General features: G+C 41.7%; 1 protein-coding gene across 3 annotated transcripts in view; it reads right to left on the bottom strand.

Moving 5' to 3' along the window:
• Positions 1-1650: 1650 nt before the first annotated feature.
• The window catches only part of LOC120567148 (polycomb group RING finger protein 3), a 72070-nt gene continuing 53301 nt past the window's right edge, over positions 1651-20419 (bottom strand). For all 3 annotated transcript variants that reach the window (XM_039813992.1, XM_039813995.1, XM_039813994.1), the window contains exons 5-10: positions 19889-19944; positions 19427-19534; positions 11397-11485; positions 6839-6976; positions 3787-3867; positions 1651-1955 (exon numbers count right to left, since the gene is read on the bottom strand). In XM_039813992.1, the coding sequence (XP_039669926.1) occupies positions 1908-1955; positions 3787-3867; positions 6839-6976; positions 11397-11485; positions 19427-19534; positions 19889-19944 (520 nt within the window). In that variant the 3' untranslated portion in view covers positions 1651-1907. The remainder of the gene's footprint in view (positions 1956-3786; positions 3868-6838; positions 6977-11396; positions 11486-19426; positions 19535-19888; positions 19945-20419) is intronic.

The raw sequence follows: 20419 nt of genomic DNA, 5'->3' as shown, positions 1-20419 counted from the left end.
CAACAATATTGAACACTGGCTATCCTGCAAAAGAAATCCAAAGTTTTATACTGATTTCCACTAATATCCATATCCAATAATATTTTTTTTTTTTTTTTTTAAACAGTGCAACTTTGCACATCTGCAACTCCAACTGGCAGTGAGAAGTAACTGAAAAATACCCCATAAACACAATAATGTGACGTCCGTAATCTGTTTATTAAACCGGCCCGTCTGTGGTGGGTCATACCGAGGAAGTCCAGCTCTGAAGAGAAAGCTCGCAGTTTACCATATTTTGCTCTTAACTTACAAATGTCGAGCCGCTTCACTGTGGGCGAGAAAATGTCCGTACTTCACACCGGAATTAAATTTGGGAAAATGGGATTAAGACGCGGCTTCAATTTGTCATGACAAGACAAGTGAGACTGGCGTGTATTTTACAAGCTACACAAATCACTTCTATTGCAGCTTTGAGAGAGTTTTGCAAATGTAGCGGAATGAAAAAGAAATTTATGGAGGGTGCGGGGTGCAAACATCTGCTGCTAGCAGCTCAACCCAAAAGCTGTGCATGCCTGGTGCTACAGAAACACAATGATGGATATTAAAAAGGACTGCATGGTGTGAAATCTATAAAAAAAAATAATGAACAAGTTCTCTGCCTAAATATTGCATTTGTAAGTCCTGCAGGGCATTTTTGAACGCGAGTGTTTTGTGTAACAATATTGTTAAGACATAATTTGTTGATGTTGATGTCTTAAAAAACAAAAACAAAAAAACAACAATGACTGTATTCCAGGGAAGGCAGGTGAGATAAGGAGCATTAGGGTGGGGGGGGGGGGTACTTTTGAAGCTTAAAGTCTTGTAATGCTATGAGAGCAATAAAACACTCAGATCCCACATACACACAAATGGCATGGAGGATTTGATATATTTGTTTTGTGTCTTTCTCAGACAACATAAAGATGCATCTATATATTTTTGATACCGATATTGAGTCTGTCTTTAAAAATCCTAATTTATCGCCACCGGACACTTACCGCCCCACATATAGATAGCGCTTCTGGGATCCGCTCTCTCTTTTCTTTTCTTAACAGTCTAAAGTCTCTCTTACTCTCTTCAGTCTCTCTCTCTCTGTAATGACATTTTGTATGTACAATATTGGTATATAGAACATAAATTACTACACAAATTTTTTAGCCTATTCACAATTGACAATCATCAAGAACCCAATAGCAAATTAGACAAAGCCAACAAAATGAAGAAAAGAAAAAAAAAAAAGATTCAGAGACAATTTACTTGATAAACAGCTAAGAATTGATGCCTGTTATATAACTTTTTCCATATACTTTCTGTGCTCCCAAGACGTGTCAAGTGTATTGTTGAAGAAAAAAAAAAAAAAAACTTTTTATATATATGTATATATATATATATATAAAAAAAACTCCTCCCCGCTCAGTCATTGTCTCAGGAGGATGAAATCTGCATGAAGCTCAAAAAGACGGTCACTTGATTCCCGACATCTTGTTTGCGTGTAAACAGAGCACCAGTAGTGTCTTGGTTCCATGGGTCTCTTCTGTACAAAAGTATAAATATATGCTTTCTCTCCATTTGTTTTTTTTTTTTTTTTTTTTTCGTGTTGTTCACATATCTAGGATGTAGCGGACCAAAAAAAAAAGAGGTTGTTTTAGTTCCCAAAAACACACCAGTGTTGCAGTGCTGTGCTGGAGGTTGCCGGTTTTTCTTGTAGTTGCCCCCCCGCCCCGCCCCTTTAGATCCCGATTTGCTGGCTTGTGTTGACTTTTACCGCCGGGGTGTTTGCTTGGTGTTGGTTGATCGTCTTTGCATAAATAAAAAAAAGAAAAAAGGTTTCGGCACAGTCTGCGGCCACTGGGCCAAAAAAACCAAAACAACCGTTGTGTCCGTTTTAGCTACAGCAGATCCATCTTGGGTCTGTAATGGAGCAGGAGGGGGGATTTCTGGGGAGGGAAACAAAAACACAACCTCAGAATGAGCCGTTTTTTTGTGAGACCACTGTTCACTAAACCCCTCCTCTAAGGCCGGTTACACACTGGAAGCGTCGCGCGAGCGTGTCAGCCGCGTGGCGTGTCCGTTTATGTTTCGGCTCTCATGTTAACTGGTTAGAGCTTACACACTGCCTGCTAGAAATAGGACCGACGCCTATTTTTCACGCGAGAGTGTTGGAAGCGTTTCCAGGCAAAATAGAATAGGAAAAGATGTTTTCGAATGCATATTAATAAATGACATGTTGATGTTTGAAAGCCTCTAGGTTTTGATATAAATTTAGATATATGAATGTAATTATTAAAAAAAAAAAAAAAAAAAAAAAGATTTTCTAATATTGCACCTGTCAATACAGAACGAAATATTCTGTAGCCTGTTTTGCCGTCAATACTGCTAACGTTGTCTTTGCTGTAATCAAACTGTTTCATTTTATCAATGGGACACATATCAATGTGTCCAGACAAGGCTAGCAGCAGCGCCGCGGCAGACACGTTTCTGGTGTGTAAAGACCAAAAATCCACGCAGCTGACACGCAACAGAAACGCCACGCTCACGCCACGCCGGCAGTGTGTAACCGGCCTAAACAGCAGTTAGCTTATCAGCTGTGGCATTCGTTCCGGATTTGACTCACACAGAACTAAACCAGCATTGATTAGCTAGTTACAGCTGATTATATACCAGTCCCTCAAGAAAAACGTGATTATGCGATCGCATAATTCAATGCATAATCAGCCAAAGTCCGCATATTTATGCGGGGGCCACATTTTTTCAAATACGCCGCACTTTCGCCGATTTCCCGCGCAAAATATGCGGGGCTTGCATGATTTCATAATCCCCGCATTTATGTTGCAAAAAAGTCCCATATATCTTAGCAGAAAGTTGAAAAATTTTGTGTTTACTTCACACAAGAGCAGCCATTTCCCCGTTGCCATGGGAACGTTATGAAATGACGTAATTACGCGACGTGAACATCATCAAAAAGCAGTGTGTCGGGGGAATCACTTTTTTTTTCTCTTTTTCATCAAACCGCAGTTTCCTGCAATTTCATCGCATAAAATTGCATAAATATTCCGCATATTCCATTACATTTTTTTGAGAAAACGTGCCGCATAATCAAGGATTTTTGCCCGCGACAATCACAAAAAAACTCCGCATTTTTCTGGAAGGACTGATATACAACAGAAAGATTCCACTTTAGCCCGCAAACTGATAATTGTTAAAAAATGAGAAGCTGTTTTCATCCACTCATGTCTGAAATGTAGGACCAAATTGTTTTAAAAATTACCATAAATTGTGTGCTAGAGCAAGCGCCCATTTACTGAGGTTCAGTCCTAGGCGCAGAAGTTGCGTGGTCGATTCCGACCTACGGCATTTTCTGCATGTCATTCCCCCTCCCCTCCTCCTCTCTCTCCCCTTTCAAGCTGTCGTAATAAAGGCCTAAATGCCCAAAAAAAATCTTTAAAAAAATAAATAAAAATAAATACCATAAATTTCGATCGGCCACAGTACTTATTGCTTGACTGTAAAGCTCAGTAGGCGTAGATTAGTAACTACTTATTTAAACTATTTATTTATTTATTTATTTATACTTCTGAATCCATCAAACTGATTTAAAACTGATTTCAGGCTTAGAGTGGCAGCAGCTTCATTTGTCTGCCGTGAATTAATATCAAAGCGGAGATGGCTGTATACGGCAACATAACTTAAGTTCCCTTGTCTTCACAGGCAATGCAAAAGTATCGCTATGTTAAACCACAATATTTGTCTTTTTGAAGCATGACTTACCTTAAATCTCCATCTTGTCACAACAACAAATTTCAAAGTGTGGTCCTTTCCCAAGATTTCCTCGTTGCATAAAATGTCCAGCTGTGAAAAGACAACAAAAGGAGTAAATTAGTGAACAATTTCTGGCCTCGGAGTTTTTGAACTGAGACGAACAACACGGCTGAACTGTGACAAACTCCGGTTGGGGGCCCCTGTTGTTGAACTTTCAGTGCGATGCAGAAATGAAACTTATTTTGACATGTAGTGTGGCCCTTGGCTTCTGTGCAGCAGCGGGGCTTTATGGCGAGAACACAGAAGTTCAATGCTGAACACGATGGCAGACTCCCCAAAACTACCACCCCGCCTTGTGAAGTCAACATTGATATCCTGCTGAGCAGTGCCTCGCATCTGCCAGTCAATACTGGGAGACCGAGAGAGGGAGAGGGAGGGAGGGCTGGAAGCGAACACTGCCACAGCGCCACCTGTTGGCTGCCTGCATCAACACCCACCAGCCTTTATCAGCAGTGGCAGAGAGGTGGAAACTGTCCAAATTTGTGATTGGGAAGATGCTCAAAATAAACCAGAGGAAGAGCTGGGACAAAAATCACTGTGAAAGTCAATCAGGGCTTTTGTGTCAAAATAAAACAACTTTGAGAAAAAAAACAAAAAAACAAAAACAGAAAGCTGTACATCGGAGCAAAATAAACCTGCAGAAGAAGAGTAAAGACTGTGTGAATGTGGATATGTGCAGATGTGAATATTTGCTGGTTTACTTTGTCTTCTGTGATAAGAAAGTGAAGATGTTCAGGTTTTTGACTTCTGGTAGCATAGACAAGCTATTTAAATAGGTCAAATTGGGCTTTGGATCTTTGCTTCTTTCTTGTGACATACTGTACCAGAAAGTGTAACCTCTTCAGGACTCTTCAAACATATACAAATGACTCTGTGAAAGAAAGGAACATCAGTCTTTGACATTTCATTGCAGTCTAGTGAAAACCCAGCATCTGCAAAGGTTCCTTTATACGTTGAAACAATTATTCTGCATCTTAAACTGCACACGCTCCGACCAGAAGGCCGACCGTCGGCAGAAAAGACAGTCGGACTGATCAGTCTCCCCGAGTTGGTCAAAAAAGTGCCTCGGAACACACCGAAGCGACGAGACATAATACATCTCCTTAACAGCAGGTGGCGCTAATCTGCATCGTCGCCCAAAAATGAACACCGGCAGCTGATTGGACGAACGTGTCACGCGGGTCTGGTTTCTCCAGAAATTCAAAGACAGACTGTCATGGCGGCTCGTTCAGAATACGATCTCATATTGTACTAAAATAGTTCACCGAAATGTGTTTCTGAAAACATTTTAAGCGAGAAATAGGCCGCGCAGTTGCTGAATCTGTCTTCATTTCAGATCAACAAAGGTCAGTTTAAAAGATTTTCGTCAGATTTTGTGAGACTCTAGTCACCTCATTCCGCTCCCCGTTTCCGGGTTAGCACTCTACCAATCAGATGGGTCATTTGATCGGCCCCGCCGATTATACATGTCAAATCGGCCAAAATGAAGGCCGACGGCCCCTCGGACGGACGACAGCACGGGACACACCGAACAGACTCGAGTCACCGACCTCGCCAGACTGTCCAACGGCAGATTATCGGCTTGGTGTGTCAGCGCCTTTAAGATAATTAAATCTTTTAAAACCCCATTTGTTTCTGAAAAAATGCATTGTCACAAAGTTATTACAGGGCACTGACGATATGCAAGGGATTGATTCGTTGGAAACCGCTTCTCCAAAATGTGAGAATCTTGTTGGTCTTTACATAGTGTAGATAACTCCTACACTTTACTTTCAAAGCAACTGTATATATTAAAGTCACACTTTCTTTTTTTTTTTTTAATAAAGGTTGGTCAGTTTGGCCGTTTTTTCTATTTATGTATTCATGCGTTCCCTTCCTGCAGAGACATTTAGATGTGTGACAGGACGACAGCGGTGGGTTTACAAACACGAGGAATGAGTAAATGGCGTGCGGTTTTCTGACAAAGCCAAGTCTTGGAAAGCTCTGCGCTCGGCTTGCCGCTGAAAACGGAATCGCTGCGAACAGCTTTTGATTTGTCAAAAGAAAGGACAACAATGGCTGTTGGAGAGCGGCCGCCCTCGCCAAAGTTGTGCTATGGAAGCCGCCGATATGATGGAGCCTACCCACTCATCTCTGTGACAGCCAGTAAAAAAAAAAAAACAGACCCAAAAATAAATAAAAATAGAAGACACGAAGGCGTCTGATGATTATTCACGGCATTCTAAAAAATCCATCTGTCAAATTAGCGCCCCCTCTCTCCCACTCCCCCCCCCCCCACCCCCCACCCCCCGCTGCTCTGAACGGGGCGGTTCAAAAAATAAATAGAAAAATCACCACATCTACATATCAGAAGGGCTCGTTTCCTGCTAAATATAACAAACACAAAAAAGGTTGTGTATGAATCAGTGCAGAAAAGAATAATTAACAAACCTTTATGTAATTTCTTGTGATTAACTTAACTTTCTGATGCACACCGCCCAGCTGGTGCTTACCAAACAAGTTTAAACAAATGCCAAGAATTAAAAAAAGATTTGTTCCAAATTGCTACAAATTGGTTTTTGTCAGGCTTTAATGAGCGCAGTTGATTTTATCGACATGCACAGGAATTAAAGATGACTTGAGAACGGTAATCCATAGGTGCACCCCATTTTGTCACAAAATGCTGTAAAATTTATTTGGGTGACTCTAATGCTATCAAACCACCCAGTCAAGATTCTTTGGTTAAGAATAACTCAAACTGAGGTGATTCTCGGATATTAAAAACTTTTCTTTTCCTTTTGTTGAAAACAGACAGATGTAAAACTTCGGAAAATGCAATGTGCAGCCTGAACTTTTCAACATTCTAGCAAGTGTTACTCGCAGTTGTTTTTTTAAATCTCTTGAATTTGTTGCTTTATCTTGTGATCTTTGTGGTCTTATACCTTTCACTACAGCTACAATTAGCATGCTGTGACAGATCTAGCAATGGTTTCCTGTCCCGTTGTGTGTTCTTTTTCAGTACCTCGTTAAATGACGTCAGGTTAAGCTTTTTGGCGATGAACTTCTTGAGGTGGAGGACTGTGGCTTGTGCTGAACAGCGGATCCACTTGCGCTTCAGACCTCGGAGCTTACTGCTGTTGCACTCCAAGCAGATGCTGACCTGTTGCGAGGAAACACAAGCAGAGAGCAGACGCTGAACATGCTTCTGTGGGAAACAAAAGCCCCTATAGGCTGCACCAAATGGAATAGAAAGTTGTCACAGAATCCAGCAAAAATAAGGAGTGCTTAAGGGGGGGTGGGGGTGTCACTTGTATCATGTGGATGCGCCGACAGTGTTGCTGTCATTGCTTCGAATTAGTCATGGAGGACACAGAAACTACGCACTATAGCTTTAATACCTATACATCAATACTTTTAATTTTTTGCCCTTTTAATTTTTTGCCCTGTTAATATTTGCGATCTATGACTAGCAGTTGTCTCTCCGCTTTTCATCTAATCAACACTTTTATGTCTTGCTGTGGGATGGAATGTGCGGCCCCACGTTATCGCTGGCTCGGCCGTAGACTTTTAGTCTCGTTTGAAACCAAAAAAGAAAAGTGGGACAAGGCAAGAGCAGTGCTTCTGTATTTTAGGATTGTTAATTTCATAATAACGTTTAATATGTTTATGTATGCACCGACAACCAGGGCAAATTTCTGGTTAAGTGCTACTTACTTGGCAATTAATCCTATTCTGATTTCTAAATTGTAGCTTGCAGCTAAATATCAGCGATGCCAAGTATATATATATCTGCATTTGAAATACTTGGAATACAGTAGTCTGCTTTAAAAAAAAAAAAAATGCCCAGAGAGTCACTGATTACCGCTAATCTTTCATGAAAACAGACTGAAGGCTTATAAAAGTGTTATGATAGCTGGTTAGTTCAGCCTGGCACTGGTGTGATTGTACCGCAAGTCCCACTGAACCAGTATTGTCTGTTTGTGTTTTGCTTATTGGCTCCTTTCATGCGATGAAGCATCTCCACCTTTGGCCCGTGCTCCTGTTTTTTCTCTTGGGGGGAGACACGGTAGGTGGTTTTGGCAGTCAGTGGTTGCAGGAGTCAGAATGCATTACTGCCACTGAGCTCCTGCCCCCGCACATATCAGAAGACAGAAGCCTCGTATTTCTTCATTTGGAGGTGTCCTTCTGTCACATTCCCTCTGTCGGTTTCTGTCTCTCTATTGAGACAGGAAAAACTAACCTTATCCTGGTTTCTGGCTTATACTTGGAAATCATCTCTGTTCTCAAGTCAACACTGGCCTGTTGTTCTATAAGCAAAGAGCAGCACCGTAATATATCTGCGTTCCAGTGGCGCTGGCAATGAGGGAGGCTCGTAATGGGGAATAAAAGCCTCGGTGGTGATCTGGACTCCACAGCGGCTCGACGGCAGTTTTATTACATTACAGTACATTAGTGACATCTTTTACGGAAGCCAAAGAGTCCTGCTGCAGCTATACATACACACACTCGCAGATGGAAATGATGCAACAGTGAGGCATTTCAAGAAAATATCATACGTGCCTTTTTTGGTGTCACGCAGAGAAAGCTTAGCACTATTTTACATGCTCATTACAGAGTCCTGCAGAGGTCTGAGGCAATATGTCTGTTGTTATTCTTAAGTCTCTGTCTAGTTACATTTACAAGAAAAGCTTGAGTCTCTCTGTGTGAAGTTTGAGTTCAGAGCGCTGGAAAAAGAAATCGGGCATTGAGAATTCAAGGCTCCATGAATAATTTAGAGCAAAGCTGTGTTCTCCAATTTCTCCAAAGTAGGTTCTTTAAGCCCAAAATAGCTGTAATTTACACAACATTTTCCACAGAGATCTTGTCAGAATCTTATTTGACCTTGTCCGGAGAGTTCATCCCTCATCTGAAAATACGAACCCCTGAAACTCCACTACTTCATGCTGACCAAGTAGGTTTCTTTTTTGGCGTCAGTGTTTTCATTAGCTTTCTCTGGCACTGCCTCACGCCCCAAGGTTGCTCTCTGAAAGGGCGTCCAGAAGACAGCGGGGAAGTGTTCTGGAAGTCGGCCATGCGTGCTGGTTTTTACACCTGAGTGGCTTCTACATCTTCACTGACATCACGATGGGAGGTGGGGATGGGGATGGGGGGCTTTCTAAAAAGAATTTTGTCCCTCATCTTTATTTTTCTTTATTGCAACTGGTGCTTCCGTCCCTCTGGACCATCTTGTTTAGCATTTGCCTATCTTCTCTCTGCCTTTCTAGTACAGTTCGTTAGGGCATCCTCTGCTCTCTACAATCTGGGCCGGTTACATTCTGGAAAATAAAAGGGCTTAAATTTGACCTTTACTGCATTAAAGCAATGATCTTGGAGATTTCCTTTTTAATAAATGTCTGTTAAGTCACTATCTATCGTCGAATTGAGGTGACACGATGGCGACTGAGCCTATGGCCCACCGATGAAAGCCTTTGCGTTACGTGGTATTATAAACTGTATCTGGGGCGACATTCCCAAGAAGAATCACAACTTTACACAGTTAGTGATGCCGCCCAGCAGTGGTTGTTCCGCCAGGGAGGGTTGGCGGAGCGAACACGATAGATTGCTCTTCGTCACTTGTGTGCGACGCGGTGTACTGTTTTTACGGCCTCTGCTAGCGTTGCGATGCTGTTTGAGATCCAAAACCACGTCTGTGTCTGTTCTGACGTACTCACCTTCTCAATGTTCGCCGCTTACTCCTCCTAACTCAAATGATCCCTCACTCCAACGTTCATTCCTATCTTTTTTTTTAAATCCCACCTCATCGGGTAATGGATAGAAAGGATTGGCCTTGTGTAAAACTCTCGCGAGAGTTCGACTGTGTTTACATCTGGCATGCTCTCTCTCAGTCCTGCAAATCTTTTATCTTGTATTCCTCGGCTCTTTCCCTCCCCCCGCTCCCTCCCTTCTTCTTCTCCTCCTCCTCTCAGTGACACTTGACATGAATGCATTCAGCTCACACAGATTTCCGTATTAGCTATTCTGAATGCATACCGCTGCAATATCCAAAGGGCAAAATCTCTACCTTCATCGGGGCAGCCTGCTTTCCCCACATGGCAGTAAAGAGCTGGTTGAGGAGATGACCGGCTTGCGTTAAAAAAATCTGCCAGACAGGTTTATCCTCTTAAAAACAATGAATAAAATGATGTAAAAAAAACTATTTTCTTCAGCCTGTGCAACACTACAGGAAAGACACTGTGTTTCTGATGGCTTCTGTCCAGCACAACAATAACTCTGCTCTCTCTGCATTATTAATATCATTTTGCAGGGCTTGGGAATGTGCCAGAATACAAATGAAATCAAGAAAAGCCCATTTCCATTTTAAACGGGTTCAGTGGATGGCAGTGGTGTGGCGCTGTGGTGTCTGTCACTAAGTGGATCTATACAAATCAAACAGCCGCAACACCAAATACAAAAGAATCCAGTAATTGTAAAACAGCCTGGCTCACATGGGGGCCACTTTTATAAAAGGCAATAATTGATGTGCAGGCTTGAAAAGGCAACTCTACCCACAATTATCACCAACTGTATTTTTGTCCCGTAGAGCTTTTGTTCCTGAGAGACTGCTTTGTAACCTACAATTATTTTATCCAATTTGCTTCTTCTAATCTCTGCTAAAACAATGTGTATTGCCTCCCAAATTTCCAATAAAACTGCTTGATTGTTGAAGGGCCAGTTCTCCTAAAATTACACAAAAAAATATATATTCTCACTTACCTTTTGTGGTATTTAGCATGCAGATTGTTTTGGTTTTATGTATTTATGTATTATGTTTTAAAATATCTGACTCTGATATTTCTGCCTCCATGAGATTAAAATTAAGGATGGGATACGGTTTGTGGTGTTTCCAGCATTGAAAAAAGGATCTCAAAAACATTCAACGTGAATTACTTTCCAGAAACAATAGCACCGTTACTTGGAATAATCCTTACACCTCCCTGTCAAAAGTTTGTTTTATTAAAATGTTTGCTAAATTTAAGCCAGGTTAAACTTTGTCTGATTTCTGAAAGTCATGCATTTCTAATGTAGGTGAAGCAAGCCTTTAAAAAGGAGACTCTTTTTCAGGTTCTTACTTGTATTTTGGGTTTCTACTAGAACATGTTTGCATGCTTTGATGTTCAAATAACCTATTTCTTTTCTCATACTGTCTGAATATACCTGTATTCACCCTCTGTCTGACCCCCTGTCTCTTTAAGAGCCCAGTCTGCTCTGATTGGCTTGTAGGAAATATATGGAGCACCTTTACAGAGCTAGTTCTTAAGCCATGGGTGGAAAATCTTAGATTGGGGAGGGGTATAGTCTATTGAGCCTGCATGTGACACAGGGAAGGAAGCCAAATCTGAGTGGTTTGTTGAATCCCTTGTTTTCTGATTAAGGCAGCCCACAAAAAAACTGACTGGGTTGTCTTATTTCACAGTTTGTGGGTTGGTAGGCACTCCAGAAAAAGTGAGTCGTTCATGATATGTCCAATTTAAGTAAACTGCTCAATTTAAGAGAGGAGATGAGAAGCATAGATTGTTTTTGATCGGTGAAAGAGGGCTTACCTGCTCGTCGCTTCGGTGATAGTCGTTGTCCTCTTCTGGTTTCTCCTCTCCTGCCTCCTTATTGGCCGTCTCCTCGGATTTTGTATCGCCTGTGCAGAAAACCAATGGGAGGAAGAGCTGTTGAGCTGCCATGTTGTAAATTCTGAATACAAATTCATATTTGCTGCCAAGAGTAGAGCACAGTAGAAGATCTAAACATGCAGATATACACGGTAAAAACAAACTGATCACAAACATGTCTTTGGTGTATAGTTCGAGGACACTACTTTGTCCCGGTTTATGTTCTAGTCAGTCCCGTGACCGAGCAGCATGTTTCTCTCATCACGGTCATTAACTTAAGTCAAGACGCTTGAGCCTAATTGACGTCCGTGGTGACCCTGTTGGAAACTAGACTTATCAGGATACGGCTGTTTGTCTCTCTGCAGTATTTAAACAGCCTGGGCCTGTTGGAGCGTAAAAACACCTCCTGCAGAGTTCCATTCGTAAGGAAATTACATGTCCGAGGGTGTCAAAACATCCTTTATGCGACGCATCCGCTCTCTGGGCACGTCTCTAATACAGGGCAACTTCTAACCACAAAAAAACCCGGTCATTCTCCACACCGATTAGCCTACATGAGGGCTGGCATCAGCTCTACCTTAATAGAGTTTGTCTGGTTTTGCCTTTTGTACCTTTTTTCCCCCTCAAGAAAACGGAGCCAGATATGGAAGGCCATTAGAGAGAGAGTGAGAGAGAGAGAGAGAGAGAGAGAGAGAAAAAAAAAAAAAAAAAAAAAAGAGAGAGAGAGAGAGAGAGAGAGAGAGAATCTCTGAACATATGGTAAAATAAGAAGAAAGAGATTTTTCACACTCTGCGCTACTGAGGGTAATGTGTTCCGAGTGCTGCAAGACAAGAAAGGTACGGTTGAATAATACACCACACAGAGCTTTTGGTTTGGAGCTGGAAGAGGCCTGAATGATGCAGTACACCTCGAATATGACTATATTAACGGAATTTATGTGAAAAGCTGAATGGAAAAATGCAGTTTATCAAAGGGGAACTGATTTAAAAGAAAATAAGGTTGTGTACTTTTTATGAATGTGTTCCTCAATCTGAAAGTACCCTTCACTATTCCCTCCAGAGAGTAACACTGTAAATGTTGATGGACAGATAGTAACAGCACAAGAGCAGTACGTCTCCAGAGCTCAGAGATCAGCCGACAGAAAAATCAAACCGCATCAGACACAAAACTATTTCTTCTACAGAAACCCAGTCCACCAAACTGGTAGATAAAAGTGACACTGGGACCCAACTGTATACAGTATAAACCTAATTGCGTACAGGGCCAACGATTTTATTAATGTTGTTACGGTCAACTTTAACTATAAGTGGCTGCAAGGGCGTCAAATTAAACCAGTGACATCTGCAGTAACCTTGTAGGATAAATGGTATTTAAATGAAAGAATTGTGCTATGGGGTGAAAAACTATATATTTAACACGGTTAGAATAAAATTGGAGAAACCTGACAAGTACAAGTGCACAACAGAGATGACTTCAGATGGGAAATGTAATAGTGTAGCAGCTGTTCAGAGGAAAGAAAGGCCACACCATTACTTGTTGTGGTGCATCTGGGGCTGCAACTAACACTTACCATCATTAACAATTCATCTCAGACTTTCTTTCTCGAATAATTGGATGTAAAAAAATGCTAATCACAAATCACACAACCCCACTGCAGCGTACTTAAATAGCTTGCTTTGTCTGAGCAACACGATAAGATATTCAATGATATGCAACAGAGAAATCACCAAACACGAGATGATTATGTCCATGTGTGCAGACCCCCGATGTCGAACAGTATCCTCACCGTATCTGCATACTCTATCTGGTCCTTTATCGATTAGTCGCTTAAGCTCTAAGTACATATTGTAAGTAAGTACTAAAATCTTTTTTTTCCAGGATGGCAAAGGCACGACCCATCCTACTCTCCCTCTGATTGGCTAGGGTTTGGTTAGGATCCAAGAGGAGTTGGATTGGTTAGGGTTAGGGTAAGAATGTCCTGGTAAGCCAATCAGAGGTAAAGTAAGGCAGAGTAGGGCGGGACATGCCTTTGCCATCCTGGGTAAAAAAAAACAAATACTCTCCTTCGCATCGTGTGTCAATAGTGTGTCCTCAATGTTTACAACTTTGATGAGAGGATGAAACGGAACTATGCGGTCATGAAAATAAGAAAAATACAACATGACAGTGACTTGCTCGAACAGCAATCAGGTAAACTTATGTTCTCTCCTCTCCGAGTTTAATGTCAGCAAATAACAGTAACGTTAAGTTTATGTGCTAGCTTGCAGTGTATCTCTCTCTAGTCTGTCTATCTAAAGTGTGTGTGTGTGTCTGTACTACTGTAGTAGTATTGAATTTTTTAGATATGAAACAGTTATCAAAGTCAAAATTGCAGTGCTGTGACAAAATTGCTGAACAGATAGGTATTGCTTTTCTGTAACCTTTAAAGACAAAGAAATTCAGTCTATTCTTCCTGGATTCAGTGGTTGTAATAACATGGGCTGAGTGTGTGTGTGTGTGTGTGTGTGTGTGTGTGTGTGTGTGTGTGTGTGTGTGTGTGTGTGTGTGTTGTGTGTGTTGTGTGTGTGTGTGGACAGTTTACTTCAGCTCAGGCTGTAGATGGGATTGCGTTCACACCTCTGTGACCATTTTCCATTCGGGCCAACTGTCACCAATTCCACTGAGTATTACCGGGAGAGGTCTAGGCTTGCTCTGATGTCTCGGTGATTGTTGTCTCCAGTCGGCCTCACTGATTGCTTATCATGAGGGGCTCTCTCTTATTGTCTCACCTTCAAACAACCCTGGAGTATCTCAGTGACTCTAAACAGAGATGGAGACCCAGTTTGTGTTTGTGGAAATGGAATGATTGCTCGAGTCTGGGGGATTTTAAGAGTTTCTTTCTGTTTCACGCAGGGACCTCTAACATACAATCAAATCACAAAGGCATGTAGAATGAAAGCATCAAGTATGGCTACATTGGGAATAAGATGGAGTAAACTAGCCGTGTGTGCGTTTGTGTGTGGGAGTTTATATTGCCATGAAAGAGAAAAGTGCACTCCGCAGACTCATCAAAGCACCATGTCCCTCCATTTCTTGGGTTAATTGCTCAGGAAACCAGGGAATTTAGAGAAATTAGTCTGTTCTGTGTTGGTGGAAACTAAGTTTTTATTTTTTTTTCCTGCAGGTGTCAAGTAGTGCTGGGAAGAAAAGTAATTGTGTACGTACTTAAAAGCAAAGTGAATAGAGCTCAGACTTGGGTGTGATGTTTCAAACGGTGTGATGTTATCTGTTAATGTCACAGTGCCGTTACTGGTTGACTGACAGATCTATGGTGCATACCATGTGTGTTTTTCTGTCCATTTGTAACATCTTAGGAACCCTCCACTCCTATTATTTGACTGATTGAGGTGGGCATTCACACAGCCTGCATCGGCTGTCAGACGGTGCGGCAAAAACGTAGGCCTTTCCATTCATTTTGAATGGGTGTAGTGTGTTTAGGCTGCGGCGAGGGGTGGCGGGGTTTTCCACAGGGGGGGAAACGCAAAAAAATAAAAAATAAAAAAAAAACGCAGTGGGCCTGCAGCGAAAAGTTTAGCCCGATTCAACTTTTGGACAAACACAACCCCACGTCACGCTGTGGTGGGCAATCACGTATTCAGCGATCAGACTTGTCAGTCGGTTTTAAGGGGTTGTGAGAATCCCATACAGTAAACAGGAAACATCACTGCCACAAGAAAGTTTTAAAACACGGAACAAAAGCACTGAACTGTCACGGAGTTTGTGTCAAAGCTGAACATTTGCCAAACAATAAAGCACAGTCGATCTGTCTCGCTCGTCTCTTTTCTTTCTGTCTTTTTGGTTACACTTTACTTGAAGGTATCTACATAAGAGTGACATGACACTGTCATGAACGCGTCATAAAAATTATCAACAAGTCATTTTTTTATGGGTGTTTTAAGCCCCCAAAGTCTCCTTCTAGGAATCGCTGCCCGGAAGGCATTAGGATTAGGCAATGGTTATGGTTAGGTGCCTTGAAGTCAACGGTCGCAGCGCTGCCTGGAAGGAGACGTTGGGGGCATACACCATCAAGCGTTAGGGTTAGGGTTAAAGTTAGGATTAGGGTTCATGTGTCATGACTGTGTCATAACAGTGTCATGTGTTCATGACAGTGTCATGTCACTCTTATGTAGATACCTTCAAGTAAAGTGTTACCGTCTTTTTCCGTGAAGCTGCCTCCGCGCGGTCGGAAACGTTACAAACCGTAGTTGTGGAATATAAAGTCTACTTGTGCTGCATTAGGTGGGGTTAAAGAACATAACATGTTGCACACAAATGGGCCGTTTATTGACACTTCGCCGACGCACAACCCTGCAGCAAATCGCTGGATGGCCGTTTCCCTGTCTGAACGTTTCCCCTGTCTGAACGCAGCCTAGGCCTTAAAGGTGCCTCTGAAAAGGTTGGTTTTCCCTTGTTGCCTGGAACAGCAGAGAATGCCAATACTAAGCTTAAAGTAAGGTTGTTTGTTTTCTGTTCTTAAAAAATGTTGATATTTCTCTGCACCAGATTCTAACTCTGATAAATTTATAGGACTTAACGTAAACATCATTAACATTTCTGGTCCTGAATTCAGCTCTGGGGAATTAGAAGTGCTGCTCTGTCTTGCGTGGTTATCAATGAACCAGAAGCAGATTTAGTTAACTGCGCTGGTTAGAGAGGGCCCAGGAGAAAGTTTCTGTTTCTCAGAGATTCTGGTTAAATGAGACTTTAATCAGATGTAACGCAGTTCAGCCCGGCTGGCAGGGGCAACATTAACAGAGTGCCCACTGTAGTTAGTGTAGTGTGATCTCTGCTTTACCACTTTAGTTTGCCTTTCTTAAATAAGAGCTAATGAGGAGCATCCATTTTCTAAGACTGGAGAGTAAAATGAGAAGTAAACAAGCCAGAGTCTGGCTATGTGTTTACTGCAAAAACTTACTTTAAACCCCATGTAGGCATGGTATACAAACTATCACTATGGCCTGCATGAAGTAATTAAAAAGATGTCTTTGGCCTTTGGATGAACCTATACTTCAATACAGGAATCCATGTCTTTGAAGGTTTTATAGAGCATTTATTCAGCCGTAAGGTAAAACTGATGGCACTTTCAAGAACCATGCAACACTTCACGGACATTTTTCCTCAGCGTTTTCGATTTTAATCTCTTAGAGTGTTTTCAGACTTGGGTCAAATTATTCAGTCGGGACAATGTCTTTAATCTACTGCCGCTACTTTGGTCCATCTACCATGATGAAACCAAAGAAATCCAGTGGTGTCTGAGTGGGTGGCACCATTGTTCTTGTGTAAAAAGTAAAAAAAAAATATGTATGTCACTACCCAAGGCTAGACACGTCAAATGTTTGTTTAAACACACTGAATGGAAATGGTGGTGAAATGCAATCAGTGTTTTTGGTTTCTATTTCTGTTGCCGTATATGCAAATGATCCTTAAAATGTGTCTGTGTACAAACATGTATGCATTTGTGTGTGTGTGTGTCTGCATCTATCATAGCTAAAACTGACTTCAAAACGACGGGGTACGGGAAGCCAGAGAGCAGTTCAACTTTTCATTTGAGCCTTAACTACTAAAATCAGAGGAGGATTAAGGGAGCGATTATGCCTGCCGGCATGACAGCCCTCTGGTCACACATTTACGCCAGCCCTGGGAAGCGAGAATACAGAAAAGCCGTCATGCCCAACAAGCGGGCCAGGGACTCCTTCTGATTGGCTAAACTGCATTTATTTCTACCGCGTAATGGCTCCCGCTGTTACTTGTTGTCTCGCTTCTAATGTGACTCATTACGAGTGGGGGCTTCATTTCTTATATAGCAAGACACTCAAGCTGCCAATGTGACAACTTTTCCTTGAAACAAATTTTAGCAGATTTGTGACTGCACATTTTACAGTGTTTGGTCAAAAATGTAAAAATGAGCCATTTTTCTACAGGCATAGTTTGGCCCACTTTAAATCATGCCGAGCTGCTTGGACTTTCAGATACCAGCTTTCTTTACCTTGCTGTGCCATCCTATAGAAAACGATAAAACAGCACGGTGCCTCAATGTAGCCCTACCCCTATTAAAAGGTCCCATGACATGGTGCTTTTTGGATGCTTTTATATAGACCTTAGTAGTCCCCTAATACTGTATCTGAAGTCTCTTTTATACAGACCTTAGTGGTCCCCTAATACTGTGTCTGAAGTCTCTTTTATATAGGCCTTAGTGGTCCCCTAATACTGTGTCTGAAGTCTCTTTTATATAGGGCTTAGTGGTCCCCTAATACTGTATCTGAAGTCTCTTTTATATAGACCTTAGTGGTCCCCTAATACTGTATCTGAAGTCTCTTTTATATAGACCTTAGTGGTCCCCTAATACTGTATCTGAAGTCTCTTTTATATAGACCTTAGTGGTCCCCTAATACTGTATCTGAAGTCTCTTTTATATAGGCCTTAGGGGTCCCCTAATACTGTATCTGAAGTCTCTTTCCCGAAATTCAGCCTTGGTACAGAATTACAGCCACTAGAGCCAGTCCCACAATGAGCTTTCCTTAATATGTGCCGTGTCTGGGTCTGTAGCAAGGGGGTATAGAACTCTAACCTCCTATGGCGCCATTTTGATGCTACAAAGGTATCACCTCCACTTAGCATTCCACTGACTAGCATTCATTTTGACGTCACTTGACAGCAAATAACTTTACATCTGAAGCGTTTAAAGACTTTATTTGTCCATTGTTTATTTCTAAAGAAACACGCCAATGTATAAAAGGCTCCATTACCTTGTAGCTCACGTTATGGCTCCGTAGCAGACGTTTTTGTAACGATTGTGTCACATAGTAGAGGAATTACCGTATAGTACAGGAGAAGCTCGCAGGCAGTTTCGACTTAAGTGAGCTGTTTAGGTTTAATTACTAATGTTAACTAGCATTTTAGTTAGCAATAATTAGCCTGTGCCCATGTTATCTCCTTACATATAGCTACGCTCTCCGTCTCTGCAAGATTGGGAATGATTGAGATTTCTCTTGGCACAGCTACCAGAACACTTACAACTTTCAGACAGGTTGCTCACGTCACATAAGGAGAAGATTCCAGATCGGCCCATCTGAGCTTTCATTTTCTCAAAGGCAGAGCAGGATACCCAGGGCTCGGTTTACACCTATCGCCATTTCTAGCCACTGGGGGACCATAGGCAGGCTGGGGGAACTCATATTAATGTTAAAAAACCTCAAAGTGACATTTTCATGCCATGGGACCTTTAAAAAAAAATGGCATTGTTGTTTGAATTACATTGCGTTAAAATGTCTAGCCTCTGGTTTATGCTATTTGTATGAATCAAACCAAAAATCTGAGTGGTTTAAAGACTCCAGAAGATGAAGCTGATTAGAGTAAAATGTGCTCCTTGATGACTTTTCAAGTGATCAACACAAGTTTAAATCTGTGAAGTCCAATAAATAAATCAAAACCTACGCTGTCTACCCCTTAATCCTTTGCATTAGATGTAAACCAAAAACTAACACTGGTGTATGGTTCAGCAGACATAAACGTGTGTCCTACTATGTGTTTGTTAATTAAACCGTTTATCTCAGGCAAATGCTAATTATTTTGTAAATCTTCCGCAAAAAAGTTCTTTCTTCTTTTTTTGCTGGTTTGCTTATTTTATCACATCAGCCAAGTTGACTCCCACTGATATCTGGAGGACCATCAACACATAACTAATATCACATAATAAAAAGGTAAACAACACCTTTGGGCATGCTGTGGCCCCCATGTCTGTTACATACTGCCTTAAAGTCATGTTGGCGGGGGAAAACAATTAAATCAAGCTACTAAAGCCACCATGGGCAGTTCATGGATTCACACAGGGGCTCCCCTCACTAAAACAACATGCGTGTTAACAAGATGGAGCCGAGACAAAATCTCTGTGAATCCTCTGAGTGTGTGTGAAAGGGGGGGGGGACCGTACCATTGCGTTGATCTAGATGAGTCTTCATGTTGCAAAGCTCTCCTTTAATGTCTCCAGGCACCTCCATCCCCAATTTCTGATAGAACTCCCGCTGCTTCTTTATCTCCGCTGTACAAGAGGGGGCAGAAAGAGAGGAAAATTAGAGAGGACAGTGTTTTACTCAACATCCTTGCTGTCACTGGGGGGGGTCCAGTGTGTGTGTGTGTGTGTGTGTGTGTGTGTGTGTGTGTGTGTGTGTGTGTGTGTGTGTGTGTGTGTGTGTGTGTGTGTGTGTGTGTGTGTGTGTGTGTGTGTGTGCTGTAACCTGCTTCATTAGGTCGTCCAAGCCCAGCAATGACAGCAAGAATATTTCATTAAAATGTGTTTGTTTTATAGCGACGCCAAGCCAATTTGTGAACACTAGTTACAAGTTGGATCTCTCGTGGGTCGTATCCATAAAGAGAGGCGATACACGACACTTACCCTCTTGAAGTCCCGGTACCAACTTGTAGACAATGTCTTGCATTGTTCTGTCATGGCTGAAAAGAACAAGAAATTGATTAGTTACCTTATTAGTTTAGGAGAAATACTATTCTGAATTTTACACCCAAAAGATGTAAACCACACATCTGAAATATTAGTGATGTTATACTCTTGGTACTTCATTCTGAGGGTCCAGACCCCACCAAGGGGCCAAGAGATGAATAACAGGATAGGAAAGCAGAAAATACATTACAAAATACATACACACAATATAGTTCTGGTTTTTTTTTTTGTTATTCTTCTAATTTTTGCCTTTTTTCTTGTAAATAAGTTCATCTATTCAGGCCTCTATATGCAGACATACAGTATGATGAGGAATAATCACTTTTTGGTTGAACTGGTTGGAACCAGACATGTCCAACCTGTGATGAAAGGCCGTAAACAGACAGAGATTTGTTGTAACGCGCCACAAAAGGCCTACAGTACAACGCTGTGCACGAGTAACTGTGAAAATCCTGTGTGATCGAAAGC

Source organism: Perca fluviatilis, chromosome 10 (genome assembly GCF_010015445.1).
Source record: "Perca fluviatilis chromosome 10, GENO_Pfluv_1.0, whole genome shotgun sequence".
NCBI lineage: Eukaryota > Metazoa > Chordata > Actinopteri > Perciformes > Percidae > Perca > Perca fluviatilis.
Note: the sequence above shows the minus strand (reverse complement) of the source record. Positions and strands in the feature narration are given on the sequence as shown.